The sequence below is a fragment of the Microcebus murinus genome, chromosome 1 (assembly GCF_040939455.1).
Source record: "Microcebus murinus isolate Inina chromosome 1, M.murinus_Inina_mat1.0, whole genome shotgun sequence".
Lineage (NCBI taxonomy): Eukaryota > Metazoa > Chordata > Mammalia > Primates > Cheirogaleidae > Microcebus > Microcebus murinus.
Window position 1 is genome coordinate 1,880,005 of NC_134104.1, and position 13,604 is coordinate 1,893,608.

Genomic DNA, 13,604 nt, shown 5'->3' on the forward strand with positions numbered 1-13,604 from the left:
GGACCTGTGGGGTCAGTGCTGGGACCTTCAGTGGCAGGTAAAATGCCTGTTGGAGCAAGACTGGGTTAAAGTTGGACCTTTTGAAGAATGTTTGAAAAATACCTTGAAGTAGAATAGGAATCTCCACTTGGGTTAATATGAGCAGACACCTGTCTTTAGAAAACAGGGCTGCACTGTGACAACACTGACAACACAGGTCTCACGTCCAGGGGCTGACGCAGCAAGCTCCGTAATGACACCGGGCTTACAAAAGCCACAGAAAACCTGGAGCAGGACGCAGAGATACAGCATCCAGGGCGGATGGGACCGTCCTGGGCAGGCCAGCCGCGGGCAAAGGCTCCACGAGGCGGGCTGAGCCTGCTGCCTCCACCCCAGGGGGGACCAGACTGCTCAGCGGACCCCAGGGCCTCGCAGGATGGGCTTCCTGCCACCCCAGCTGTGCCTGCATCTCCTCGTCTCTCTCCAGCGTAGGGACGGAATTGTCCACGCCACCCGGAGAGTCTCCAAGTACCAAAATTCTGCCCACAGCACCCCCTTAGTGATCCTCTGCGGTCAGCTTAATAACGACCCCCACCCCCAAAGGCGCCCATGCCCTAGTCCCTGGAGCCCGTGAATGTTGTCTTATAGGGCGAGAAAAGGACTTTGCTGCCGTGGTTAAATGGAGAGGGGAGGTGACACTCTGGATTATAATCCCGTATACGGGGGCCCTGTCGTCACAAAGGGCCTCAGAAGAGGGAGGCAGAGCCAGGCGACCACACAGAGAGGCCAGGTGGCCCGGGGAGGCAGAGGCTGGGGAGAGAGATGCCGCCACAGGCCCAGGGCCACCCGGGCCACGGGAGCTGGAGGTGGCCGGTAGGACCCTGCCCTGGAGCCTCCGAGCAAGCACAGACTCCCAGCTGCCGGCCCCCAGGACAGAGTGCTGTTGCATCAGCACCGAGTTTGTGGTGATCGGTGACAGCTCGCAGGAAGGCAGGAACCCACGTGGCCCTGCGTCAACACGCGCATACGGCAGGGGTCCCGTGAGACTATAATTCTGTATTTTCCCTATGGCTGTTCTACGACTGGACATGTCCGCGCACAAACCCTCGCCGTCGAGTCACAGTCGCCTGCAGTGTTCAGCACAGTCACGGCTTGCCGGCTCGGAGCAATGGGCACGTGGTCGGCCAGGGCGCCTGCGTGCAGGTGAGCACGTCTCCTGTCGCTCAGTGATGCGGGAGTAAGAGAACAGATCTGCTTCCGCAGACCAGGAGTCTAGCTGCGAGCACCCACCGAGCCTGAGGGCAAAGCCACGAGCCCAAGAGGCTGGTGGCCTCCAGGCGTGCCAAGACAGAGTCCCAGGGCATGCGAGACGCCCCGTCTCTGAAACCTCTGAGCGGGGCGCACTGGGTCTCTGAGTGTCCGCGTCTCACGCCGAGAGCTTTGCACCTCCAGTTTGCACAGATGCGACCCCCGCCTGGTCCCGGTCGGCCCTACACGTCCTTCCGGGTGGGCCTCTCTCTGGACATGCCCGGGACGCAGGCACAGCCCGAGAAACAGTCGTCCTCGAGGGGGAAAAGCTCAAACTGTCCCCCGACTGCAGGAACCTCCCGCAGGGTTTTCTAGGAATGTTTCCTCACTTGCCGGGCTGTGGGTATTCACTGCCAACGGACACAAGACAAACTCTGTAATTTTAAAGAAGTTTATTCTGAGACGAGTCTGAGGACCACGGCCCAGAGCCACGCCCAAGAAGCCTCGAGCAAGTGGACTCACCGTGGCTGGGTCACAGTTTGCTTTTATACATTTCAGGGAGACAGGGGCTACAGATAGAGTCATAAATCAATACGTGGGAGGTGTGCATTGGTTTGGCCCGAAAAGGTGGGCCATCTCGAGGCGGGGGCTTGCAGGTCTTAGGTGGGCTTAGGGACTCTTTAGTCGACAGTTGGCTGATGGAGCTGGGCTTTGTCCGAAGACCAGGAGTCAGCGGAAAGGGGTGCTTGAGCCAAGATAAGGGTCTTCTGTCCTTCCTGTGACTCTACCAGAGTCAGGGCGGGAGGTAAGCCACGCCGTAAACACCTGTTGACTCACCAGGCCCCCTAAGAAAGGAATTTCTTTGGGCAAAGATCAAAGTCACCCCATCTCTACTAAAAATAGAAAGAAATTAATTGGCCAACTAAAAATACATAGAAAAAAAAAAAAACTAGCCGGGCATAGTGGCGCGTGCCTGCAGTCCCAGCTACTCGGGAGGCTGAGGCAGGAGGATGGATTGAGCCCAGGAGTGTGAGGTTGCTGTGAGCTAAGCTGATGCCACGGCACTCTAGCCCGGGCAATGGAGTGAGACTCTGTCTCAAAAAAAAAAAAAAGATAAAAGTTCAGTCCTTATAACTTGTCATAACCACGCATTCGCTTACACTCAGGATCACCCGTCACTGCTCTGTGAGGAGGGCGTCAAAACTGTCCCCCCCACGGGTGGGAAACGCAGGCGCAGAGGCCTAGGTACGAAGCTCACCTGGTGTTCCACTGCTCCCAGGGCAGGGCCGGGATTTGAACCCCACGCTGCACTCACCACTGTCCTGAGGCTCCCGGGCTGGTCTTGGTGGCCCCTCCTCATGGCCGCCCTTCTCCACAACTGCCGCAGTCCCCAGAATGTCCCCTCTGGCCCGGTGGTGTTCGTTCGTTGCCACTTCTCCGCTTAGAGGCCCCGGAGGCCCCCCTCTCGGGTGAACTGACAGCAGCACTTGGCTCATGGGACCAGGCCCCCAGCCCCACCCATAGCACCAGCCAGCTCCGCCTGACGCTGAGGGCCGGGGCTCCTCCCTTCCCCACTCCAGCCTTGTCCCCATTCTTCCAACAGGTCCCAGCCTGTATCTGGGACCCGCCCCTCCTGGAGGCCCAACCCTGCAGATGGAGGGAGTGTGGGCTGGCTCTCCCGGGCAGAGCTTGTGACCCAGATGTCAGCACCCGTCAGCCCAGCGCAGGCCCAGAGGTGGGGGCCGACTGGCTCTCCAGCCAGAGAGCAGAGGTGACACGGTCCTCTGCCAGCTGCTGCCAGCCCAGGGTGGGGAGAGGAACCTTGGCCACCAACATCCTGCACCCCTCCGGCCATGAGCCTGCCCCCCCCCCCCCCCCCGTGCGCCAGGTGGAACAGCAAGTGTGCGTGCGTGCCTGACAGCAAGTGTGCGTGCGTGCCTGGACGGCTTCTGGCTCTGGGGCGGATTCCCAGCTAGAAGGGAAACTGCCCCTCCCAATCTCCCAGCCTGGCTGGTACCTGGGTGGAGGTAGCTCCCCACCCCGCCCCAGTCCCTGCCTGCTCACTGACTTCCTGTAGGCTCTGTCTGCCCAACTGGAACGCTAACTTCCCCGGGCCAGAGGCTCCGTTTCCTCCAAAGCTCTTGTCCTTGGTGGTCACTAGATCTTGGCTGAGAGAATGACAGTCTGAGGGTGCCTGGGGTCAGGGGGCCCGGTGCCCCAGCCTCCTCCTGCTCCCCAAGGCCAGGCCTGCTCTCCCTCTGCTGGGTGGCAGGCCGTGGGGTACGGCTGCCTGCTCCGTGGCGCCCAGAGCCCCCAAGCAGGGAAGGGGGTGCCCAGAGGAGGCTGGCCACCTGCCACCTCAGTGCTCTCCACCGGCCTCACCCCAGCCCTTCCTGGACGTCCCCTGCTGGCCCCACCCCCCACCCCATCTTCCTAGCAGGTGGGGGGGCACTGACTCAGCAGAGCAGGGCGGAGGGCAGGGTGGGGTCCGGGAGGGACAGGGCAGTGCAGCCTTCCCCAGAACGGTCAGTCGGGCAGAAGGAGCAAAGCTACCTGCTTCCAAGCTGCAGCTCCTCAGCGCCTGTCACATGCAAATATGCTCTGCCCAGCGGCCCTTCGCCGGGGCAGGTCGGGGGAGCACAGCTAGGTGGGGGTGGGCCAGGGCTGAGGAGGGGGCGGTGCCTGCTGACACCTGCCCTCCGGCCTGGGCCCTAGACTCATCCTCTGGGAAGAAAGTACGGGAGGGGCGCAGCCGGCAGGCGCTGGGACATTCTGCGGGGGGCGCCCGGACAGCACTCTGCCTCCACCGCCCCGACGCCCCGGCCTCCCGCGGCACCCGTGGGCACCCTCCGGTCCCGTACCCGCCCCGCCCCCGACTTCCGGGGCACCTGCAGCGCCCAGGCCCGCGTCCAGGCGGACAAGCAGTCCCGCTCGCCCGCGTCGCCGGACGTGCACACGGACCGACTGGGAAGGACTGCAGCCTCCCAGCCTTCCGCTCTGCCAGCCCCGCCCCCGGGGGCGGTCGCGTGGGCAGGGCTGAGGACCTCAGAGGCGGGAGCCCAGCTCCTTACAGCCCGTCTCCGCGCGCCGGGTCTCCCTGCCCCAGGCCACTGCGCCCCCCGCGGTCTCTGCGCTCCGAGGTCTCCCGCGGTCCCCGCGCCCCCACGATGTGGCTGAGGTGAGCCGGCTCGCGGACGGACCGTGCGGGTGTGGGGAAGGCGGGGGCCGCCGCAGTCCGGGGCGGGGTGTCCGGGCGGAGGGAGCCGAGCGCTCCGCGGGGTCGGTGTCCCGGCCCGGGCGCGCGTGTCCCGGCTCCGGTCGGCTGCGACGTGGGGCTCGCCGGGCTCGCCCGAGGGAAGAGCGGCGCGGGGCCGGCTGGCGGGGGACCGCAGGCGCGGGGACGGCAGGGCTGGCGCGGGGCGGCGGGGCGCGGGCGGCATTGCGGGGGTGTGTGGGGGGGCGGGTCCTGTCCGGGCGGGGGAGCAGCGCCGCTCGCTCGGGCACAGCCTGGCTCCTTCCCCGCCAGCGGCTGATTTCTCAGAAGGCGGGAGAAGGAGGGACGTGCCTGCCGCTACCTGAGGCCGGTGCACGCCCTCCCCTGGCGCGCCCTCCCCTGCACGCGGGATTCCCTGTGGGGCGGTGGGGCTGGGGAGGGCAGCCGGAGGGGGCAAGACAGCTTTGCTCCGGCTTTTGTCACACCCTCTTCAGTGCACATGGCAGGGCCAGCAGCCTGTGTCCCCCTCCCATGGTGAATTGGTGGGGACCCCAGCCCCAGGCGTCCCGCCCGTACAGCCCAAAAGTCTGCCCACATCGGGTCACACGGCCTGGTGTCCACCCCCATTTAGGAATATCTGTCGTTAAGATCAACCCCTCCAGAGACAAAAAATTAAGTCCAGGAATGTCACAGCTGGCCACAGCCTGGAGCAGTTGACCCTGTCTCTGCCAGACCTGGGCGGGGCTGGGGGGCGGCTGACTCGGCAGCCGCGGAGGGCAAACCGCTCTCCCCGAGCCCCCAGAACGTGCCCCTCAGCCCCCAGCAGTCCCCCAGGAGACAGGGCTGGCCTCGAGAGAGCCCACTGGGCGCCGTGGGAGAGGAATGGGGGCCACAGAGGGGTTCCCGCCGCTGTGTAGTGGGGAAGGCAGCTCCGGAGTGTCAAGCCTGGAGGCAGGGAGGCCCTCTGAGGGCACCACAGCTGTCCCGCAAGCAAGAATGGTGGCCCCAACCGGGAGAGGGGGAGACCAGGACCACCTGCAGGTGCGGGGAGTTCCTGGTGGCCCAGGGCCTGCTTAGGCGCACCTGCAGTGTGTGGCTTAGCCTGGGACAGGCATCTGTGCAGACTCGGGGCAGCTGTCCCGGGCAGGGCAGTATCTCTATGGCTCCAGGCTTATGGTCGCCGCCAGCCGGGAGGTTCCCATGAGACAAGTCCTTGCACCTAGGACACCCCGGAAGTTTCCCAGGCAGTGGCCTGAGAGAGGAGGGAGGGGGGGTCTCCCAGACATTGTAGGTGCAGGGACATCAGAGAAGTAGGTGCCCCTGGGCCCTGCTCCAAGGGGCTCCCACCTCATGGGGGTGCTGGCCTCAGAAACAGACGGTTTTGGGGGCTGTGACCAAAGTGGCCCAGCCCCCACAGAACAAAAAACGAGGGGCCCTGCCCAGTGGGAGGTGACCTGGGGACCTGCAGGGGGAGCATGCAGGGTGCCAAGGAGCTAGGACTCGCTGGCCCGGGGCTGCTACAGGGTCTGAAACAGAAGGAGTCCACCTGGTTTGGTGGCAGAATGATCCTGTCCCTCCACAGGGCTGTTCTGAAACTCAGCGACCCTGCTATGGGGCACGTCAGACATTCTCTGTCTCCCCAGCAATTCAAACGCAGCTCCTGCCATACGTACCCTGGAAGCTTTCTTCCCTCCGACGTCATGCAACTTCTCGGCATCCATCCCCATGGAAGCTGGGCCACTTTTGTGGCCTTGGTGGTGGCTCTTGCCACACTTTATCATCACATTGTCCTTGTTTTGGGGGGCTGGCAGGTTACCAGGGGCTTTTTGCCCCCCGGGACTTGCTGTGCTGGGCAGAAGGGTGGTGTTCCTGGCTCCGCTCCCCGAATTTTGTGGCGAACAGTCAGGGTTCAGGAACAGTGGCGGACAGGCTGGCTTCGGGTGGTGCATTCACACCTCTGCGGCGGGCGTGGCCACCTCCTGCCCCTGGCAGCCGGCCTGCTACTGTTGGGAACCACAGCCCATCTCACCTGCCTTTCTGGTTGTGTCTTCCAGTCCCAGGCTCTTCCTGCTGCTCAGCAGCCTGCAAGCGGGAGGTAAGTTCAGATGGCGCTTCCCCCACCCCTGCCCCCACCCCCACCCCTCCAGCCACGTGCTCAGCATCCTCACCACGGCCCACGGCCCTGCTCGCTTACCTAGGGCTGCGCCCGAGGGCCGGGTCGATGTGCAGCGTGGAAGTCTGGAAGGGGAAACGCTTTTCCAGACTCCAGTTCTGCTGGATTTTGTTTGGTGTGGGTGGAGTGTGCCCCTCTGAGCCAGGGGCTTCCTGGCTCTCCTGGCCTCCATGCCCCAGGCGGCCTTTCGGAGCCCTAAAAGGCACCAGCTCCAAGGACACAGCGCCGCGGCCAGCCGAGGCCTTGCCCAGCCTCCCAGCCCAGAGGACACTGGGGCAGGGGACATGGCCACTTTGCCGGTGGGCATTTAAGCGGTTGCACAAACGATAAAACCACCCCGTACGGGTCACATGACCTTCTTGATGGATGTGAGCAGCATTATCATAACGTTCTTGTTGGGAGGTCGTTTTCCTTTCAGTGTCTGAATTTTCAGAGTATAACTGCACTCCCACGTGTATCGTACCGATAGATTCCTTTTCTGTTTAAATGGGCCAAACCTGGTGTTTGTACCAACCAGAAAAGCCAAGAACCGGGAAGTCTGCCCGACAGAGTCACTTCGCGGGCGAGGCGTCGGTCTCAGGAAATAAATTTTGTGCTTTTTGGATAGTTGCATATATTCAAGAGAAAGAAGTCAGGGCCATGGTGGGCAGCAACGTGGAGCTCGGCTGCGTGAGCCCAGAAGAAGGCAGTTTTGATTTGAACGACCTGTTCGTCTACTGGCAAATCAGCGAGCGGAACACCGTGGTGACCTACTACCTCCCCCAGAACAGCTCCACCACCCACGTGGACAGCCACTACCGCAGCCGGGCCTGGCTGTCGCTGGACAGCATGAGGCGCGGTGACTTCTCCCTGCACCTGTTCAACGTCACGCCCCAGGACGGGCAGAAGTTTCACTGCCTGGTGTTCAGGAAATCCTTAGAGATGAAACAGGTTCTGCAAACCGTGGTCACGCTGCACGTGGCAGGTAAGACGGTCCGGGTGGAGAGGACCGACCCCATCCCAGCCCACGGCCCGGAAGAAGCGGTAGTAAAACCCCCTTTCTGGCACACTGACCTGTTTCTTCCTATAAAGAGAGCCGCGCTCTCCAGTCGTGGCTTTTATCTAATCTCGGGTGAAGCTGAGCGGTTGGAGAACCCTTCAGCTCATAAGGAAGTTTTCGCAGCCCAAGACTCCTGGTTTCGCAGAATCCCTCATCTGCTCCCCCGCTCTACTCGAGCTAGATTTTGCAAGTGGAATTGGGAGGGAGTGCTGCAAAGCGCCAGTTGAGATCAGAATTTAAGAAATAAACGAAAGGCAGCCAAGGAGCTCAGGGCAGTTCGGTGGGAGATGGGCCGCGTCCACTGCCGGTGAACTGCCAGCTCCCCATGTCACCCGAGAGAAGTGCCAGGTCCCAGTGAGGGAGGGCCCGGGTGGCCGACCTCCTGGCGTGGGGGCCGGTAGGGACCAGGCACCGCCCGCCAGGCAGGCTCAGCTGCACTTGGCTTCGGGGCCAGCTGGGGGGTGACCCTGGACAGAACAGGGCAGAGCCGGCAGCTCAGACCTCGGCCCTGGGCCTGTCCCTCCCCCAGGGTCAAGGACACTCCCGGCCGCCTCCCCTCTGAGCGGGTCTTGGCGCCGTGCGCCCTGCCTAGCCTGGCATTCCTCACCCCCTCCCTTCCCCTGCAGCGAACTACAGCATGCCCGTGGTGAGCACCCCCAGTGGCCCCCTGCAGGACGAGCTCACCTTCACGTGCACGTCCACCAATGGCTACCCGAGACCCAACGTGTACTGGATCAACAAGACGGACAACAGCCTGCTGGACGCGGCCCTGCAGAACAGCACCGTCTCCTTAAACGACAGGGGCCTGTACGACGTGGTCAGTGTCCTGAGAATTGGGTGGACCCCCAACGTGAACGTGGGGTGCTGCATAGAGAACGTGCTCCTGCACCAGAACCTGACGGTCAGCAGCCAGGCAGGTGAGGCCCGGCTGCACGCGGCCCCGGCCCGGGGGGCAGGGCTGGGCGTGGCGAGGGAGGACCTGTCGGGCCGAACGCAGAGTCCCTGCAAGGTGAGCCTGCAGCGGCATCAGAAGGTGAGGTTGGAAGGGAGAGAAGGTGACAGTCAGGCACACGTCACGAGATGGGAGCCCCCGCGGAGCCTGGGCACATTGCTCCACCTAACACCACCCGTGGAGTCTGTTTTGTTGGACCCATTTTACGGTCGAGGGCTGAGGCTCTGAAAGGCAGGGCTGGGCCCTCGGGGTGGGAGCCCGCACGTGGGCAGTCCCCGCCACGCTCTCTGCCTCTGGGCGTGAGATCCCAGACGAGGGGACCCGGCTGGGTGTGGCTGCTGGCCCAGGCGCTCCCTGTGGAGGGGGGCAGGCGGACACCCTCACACAGGCCACGGCTCTCCCCCTCCGTGTCCCAGCTGCAGGAGGGGACCCACTGCGTAATCTCTGGGGCCGGAGCGGGCGGGGTGCAGGCTGCTTGCTCAGGAACGGCTGGGAATCCCAGACAATGGCAAGCATTGCCCAGGCGCCAGGCCTCTGAGCCTGCACGGGTGGGTGCCTGTGAAGCCCGCCCTGACTGCCAGGACCCCCACAGGGCCAGACACCCTCCTTCCTGAAATGAGGGTGCAGCTCTGAGTTCACAGTCCCTGAGCCTGACCCAGGGCAAGGGCTACCCCAAATGCAGTCTGGGACGGCTGCCTTCCAGCCTGCACTGCCCAGGAGAGCCGGAAGGTTCTCCCAGGGGCTGGCCCCCGGCATTAGGACAGTGTTTAAAGCTTCCAGATCACTCCGAGACACACTCAAGGTTGAGCTACTGGCCAGGTAGCTTCTCCAGGTGTGCTTGGAGCCACAGCGGCCCCTTTACAAGTCCCCGGGGGACCATGTTGCTTGTCTGCCCGCGAGAGCCTCCCTCTGAGAGGCCGAGTTCGTGCCTCACGGGTGGGAGTCAGGCGGCAAGCGGTGGCGGGTCCTCAAGTTACATGTAGAACTGCCACTCGACCCAGCAGTCCACGCCTGGGGACACACCTGAAATATTCAAAACAGAGACTCAGACGAACACCTAGGCGCGAATGTTCACAGCAGCCAAAGGGTGGAACAAGCCAGGTGGCCCTGGTGGGTGGGCGGGAGACAGGGTCCAGCCGCACACTGGACGCTGTGGAGTGTTAGCCCTAAAAAGGCACGAGGAGTCGGCTCTCACACGCCAGGACTGGGTGGGCCATGAGGATGTCAGGCTCAGGCACGGAAGCCAGGCAGAAAATGCCGCGTGTTCTATGGCTCCACTCACGCGAAGTGTCCGGACCAGTGAGTCCACAGAGCCAGGGGCAGCGTCCAGGCTCCCGGGGGCAGAGAGGAGTGGCGTGATGCCACCGGGCACAGGCTCCCTTCTGGGTGAGGGCAGAGGTCAGGAATGAGAGTGGTCACGATGGCATCACCCTGTGAATGTACTAAATGCCTCTAAACTGTTCAACTTAAAATGGGTAATTTTATGTTTCATGACTTTCATCTGGACTTAAAAAAAAATCTGGGAAGAACCCATGCTTCTCGTCACAGCCCTCCCGTGGGGACCCTGGGCTGGGGCTGGGATCGCACCTGTTCTGGGTGGGCACACCTATCCCAGGCGGGCACACCCGCCCCAGGCGGGCACACAAGTCCCAGGCGGGCACACCTGTCCCGGGCGGGCACACCTGTCCCAGGCGGGCACACAAGTCCCGGGCGGGCACACCTGTCCCAGGCGGGCACACAAGTCCCGGGCGGGCACACCTGTCCCAGGTGTGCGCAGCTGCAGCCCCGACAAGGGGCCGCCCTGTAGGAGGAAACTCTCTTCTTCGGGAAAGACGCTGCCCTGCACACTCTCCTCTTAAGGATGAAGAAGAAGATCCTTTCCCTCCAAGACCCCGTAAGTCTTGGGTTATTTTCCTCTTTCTTCTAGAAGCTTTCACGGGGACCCAAGACAAGATCATAGAGAAGTCAGGCCTTACCCCCCAGGAGCAAACCACCATTTTCTACGTCGTGGCCGGCTGCGTGGCGGTGGCGGTGGCGGTGGTGGCCGCAGGCTGGATGTGCTGGAAGAAGAGGTGCCCCCAGGGACACTACGCAGGTGGGAAGCGGCGCCAACGCTGATTTTGTTGGCGTGAGCGTTTGCCGTTTTACATTTCCCCGACTGCTGCTGATTTTGCGTGGTTTGGTTTTGGCGGCGCTAACGTTCACGGGCAGCAGCCACCCGCGCACTCTCAGGAATGGCCACGCCCGGCCTCCCTCGGGCTGCTTCCTGACCACAGACCCCCAGGCTCGGCCGCGACGGCGGGCTCTGGATTTGGAGTGGATTTGGTGGGAGCCACCTGGGGCGGGCCGGGTCCCCCGGGGGCGGCGAGAGTCTGGCCAGCGAGGGGCAGGTCCAGGCGTCTGTGTCTTAACCACGGACCACACAGCGGCAGAACGTGCGGTGGAGGGGGGCGAGCCACGGACACGGCCGCAGTGGTGGCCCGGGTGGCGCGGTGGGGCTCTTCCTGGCCACCCCAGGAGGCAAGGGCCAGGGGCAGCGGTGCAGTGAGCGCGGGGCCACGGGCCAGGGACCAGCTCGCAGCAGGAGCTTCCCGTGACGGAGTCTTCTCCCTGCCCCCGTGTGCCGCCCTGGGGTCTCCAGTGTGTGGCCAACACCAGTCACCCCCAAAACTCTTCCCACTGCCTGTCCGACCAGGCTTCAGAAGGACCCCCGAGCCAGGACACGGAGCTCATACGCTTATCCCTTAAAAAGCATTTTCTTCATCTGGGCGCGGTGGCTCGCACCTGTAATCCCAGCACTCTGGGAGGTAGAGGTGGGAGGATGGCTCGAGGTCAGGAGTTCGAGACCAGCCTGAGCAAGAGGGAGACCCGTCTCTGCTAAAAAATAGAAACAATTAGCCAGGCGTGGTGCCACCTATAGTACCAGCTACTCGGGAGGCTGAGGCAGGAGGATCCCTTGAGCTCAGGATTTGAGGTTTGAGGTTGCTGTGAGCAAGGCTGACGCCACGGCACTCTAGCCCCGGCAACGGAGTGAGACTCTGTCTCAAAAAAAAAAAAAAAAGGATTTTCCAAAACAAGGCCTGGGGCCTGGGGAGCCCCTCATCTGGGAGTCCCTTCCCGGTCCGAGCCGGGAGCCTAGGGAGACACGCAGGCAGAGGGTCTCAGGGCTGCCGAGAGCTCAGGGCCACCCGGGTCTTTCGAGAGCCCCGCCCCCCACCGCGCCCTGACCTCTCCGTTTGTCCCGCAGGTGCCCAGGCTGCAAGGCCGGAGCCGGAGCTGGCGGGTGAGTCTGCCCGGACGCCACGGGGCCCGGGCCGGCCGGGCCACTGCCCGTCTCAGACCTGCGCAGACCCTTCCGACGGCCTCGGCTTCCCCTCACGGCGGTCACCAGACGCACGGTGAAGCCCTCCGCGGTGCGCACGGCGTGTCCGCCCGCGTCCGGGCACGAGGCCACCCCACGTGTGCGCTCGCCGGCACTGTGGGGATTGTCCCTTTGTTGTCACCACGTTCATCTCCCTGCCTCCAAGGTGACGAGGAGGACCTTCTCATGTCCTCTCTCTCCCCGCTTTCCTTCCGAGACCGCGCGTGACGGGCAGGCGCCACCAAGGACGCGGACAGGGCCGCCGGGACGTGCCAGCCGGGGACGCCAGGCGGCAGTTTGAGAACGGACTCGCCCTGCTGTTGGCGCAGGTGCCACCGGCGAGGACAGGAGCCTCCCCGCCCAGAGGGGAGACCACAGCCGGACCCTGGGAGAACGAACGCGCCAGTCCCGGAGCGAGGCCCTTCCCTGCACGGCGGCGGCAGCGCCGAGACCATTGCTCCTGGGGGCGCCGGCCCCACCCTTGCTGCCAGCTCCGACGGGAAGGGCTCGGGGGTGGCCCGTCCCCGCCAGGAGCCCCCGAAGCTGGTGTGACTTGGCGCCAGGCTCGTCTAGACACCACGAGGGACGAAGTTGGAGTTGGAAGGCGGCGGGTCCGGTTTGAGGAGGAGGAGAGCGGCGCCCACTGCCCCCCAGGGCCTGCGTGTGGGGGGCGCCCGGGTGTCTGCAGCGAGAACAGAAACGAGGAACCAACGAGGCCCAGAGGGCAGGCCGCGGGTCCCGGCACTTGCCGCAAGACATCGTCTTTCTATAAGAAAGCCCCACGTGGGCTTTTAGATGAGCCCGACGAGGGACACACCCACAGTTTTAACGTGAAAGCATTAGAAGGCGTGTGCCCTCTGTGAGAGAGCAGCCGCTGTCGCCACCGGTCATGAATTGGCATCTGCAGCAACGGAGCACGAGGAGCTGCTTGGGGCGCCGGAGCTGGGGTGGGGACTGGGGGTTTGTTCTGAGCCAAATATGTGGGGCCGTGGCCCGGGCAGCCACGCCCAAGGGTCCTCGAGCAAGTGGACTCGCCGTGGCTGGGTCACAGTCTGGTTTTATGCATTTAGGGAAACGGGGGCTACAGCCACAGCCACAAATCAATGCGTGGAAGACGTACGTTGGTTTGGCCCCAAAAAGGCAGGACCGTTCGAAGCAGTGCAATACGGGTGATAGGTGGGTTTAAAGATTCTTCGAGTTGTAGTTGGCTAAAGAAATGAGGCTTTGTCTAAAGGCTTGGAATGTTTTAAGTTAAGGAAGTCTGTTAATCAGAGACCAGCCATCGAACAGACTCGAGTGATCTGTTAAGTAAACTGATGACATGCAGGTGTGGTCTGAGCTTGTCTTGCATGGCCTTACCTTGAAAATGAGTCACAAAGGACATCTCCAAGAAGGGCGGGGCATGACGAGGTCCGACCTCCCTTCTCGGGGCCAGCAGCTCAGCTTTAGGGTGTTTCTGGGGTCCCCTTGGCCAAGAGGGGGTCCATTCAGTCAGCTGGGGGGCTTACGTTTTGTTTAGGGGCCGCCCATCAGCGGGGCTGGGCTTCGCTTCTGGGGGCAGGAGTCTGGGCTTCGGGAATGTCTTTCCGGGAGTCTCAGTCTCAGGTTTGGAAAAGGGCTGGGCTGGCACGTTACGTA

At 63.2% G+C, this 13,604-nt stretch overlaps 1 protein-coding gene across 2 annotated transcripts; it reads left to right on the top strand.

Moving 5' to 3' along the window:
- Positions 1-4,244: 4,244 nt before the first annotated feature.
- Positions 4,245-13,292, top strand: ICOSLG (inducible T cell costimulator ligand). 2 transcript variants are annotated; one of them, XM_075999301.1, is made up of 6 exons: positions 4,245-4,405; positions 6,496-6,536; positions 7,222-7,578; positions 8,280-8,570; positions 10,533-10,733; positions 11,853-11,940. In XM_075999301.1, exons 1-5 carry the CDS (start codon positions 4,395-4,397, stop codon positions 10,721-10,723), a joined length of 891 nt encoding a protein of 296 aa, XP_075855416.1. In that variant the 5' UTR covers positions 4,245-4,394; the 3' UTR covers positions 10,724-10,733; positions 11,853-11,940. The 2 variants fall into 2 exon arrangements, with proteins under 2 accessions (XP_075855416.1, XP_075855383.1); XM_075999268.1 differs by having other exon boundaries at positions 4,247-4,405; positions 10,533-10,700; positions 11,853-13,292.
- Positions 13,293-13,604: the final 312 nt, after the last annotated feature.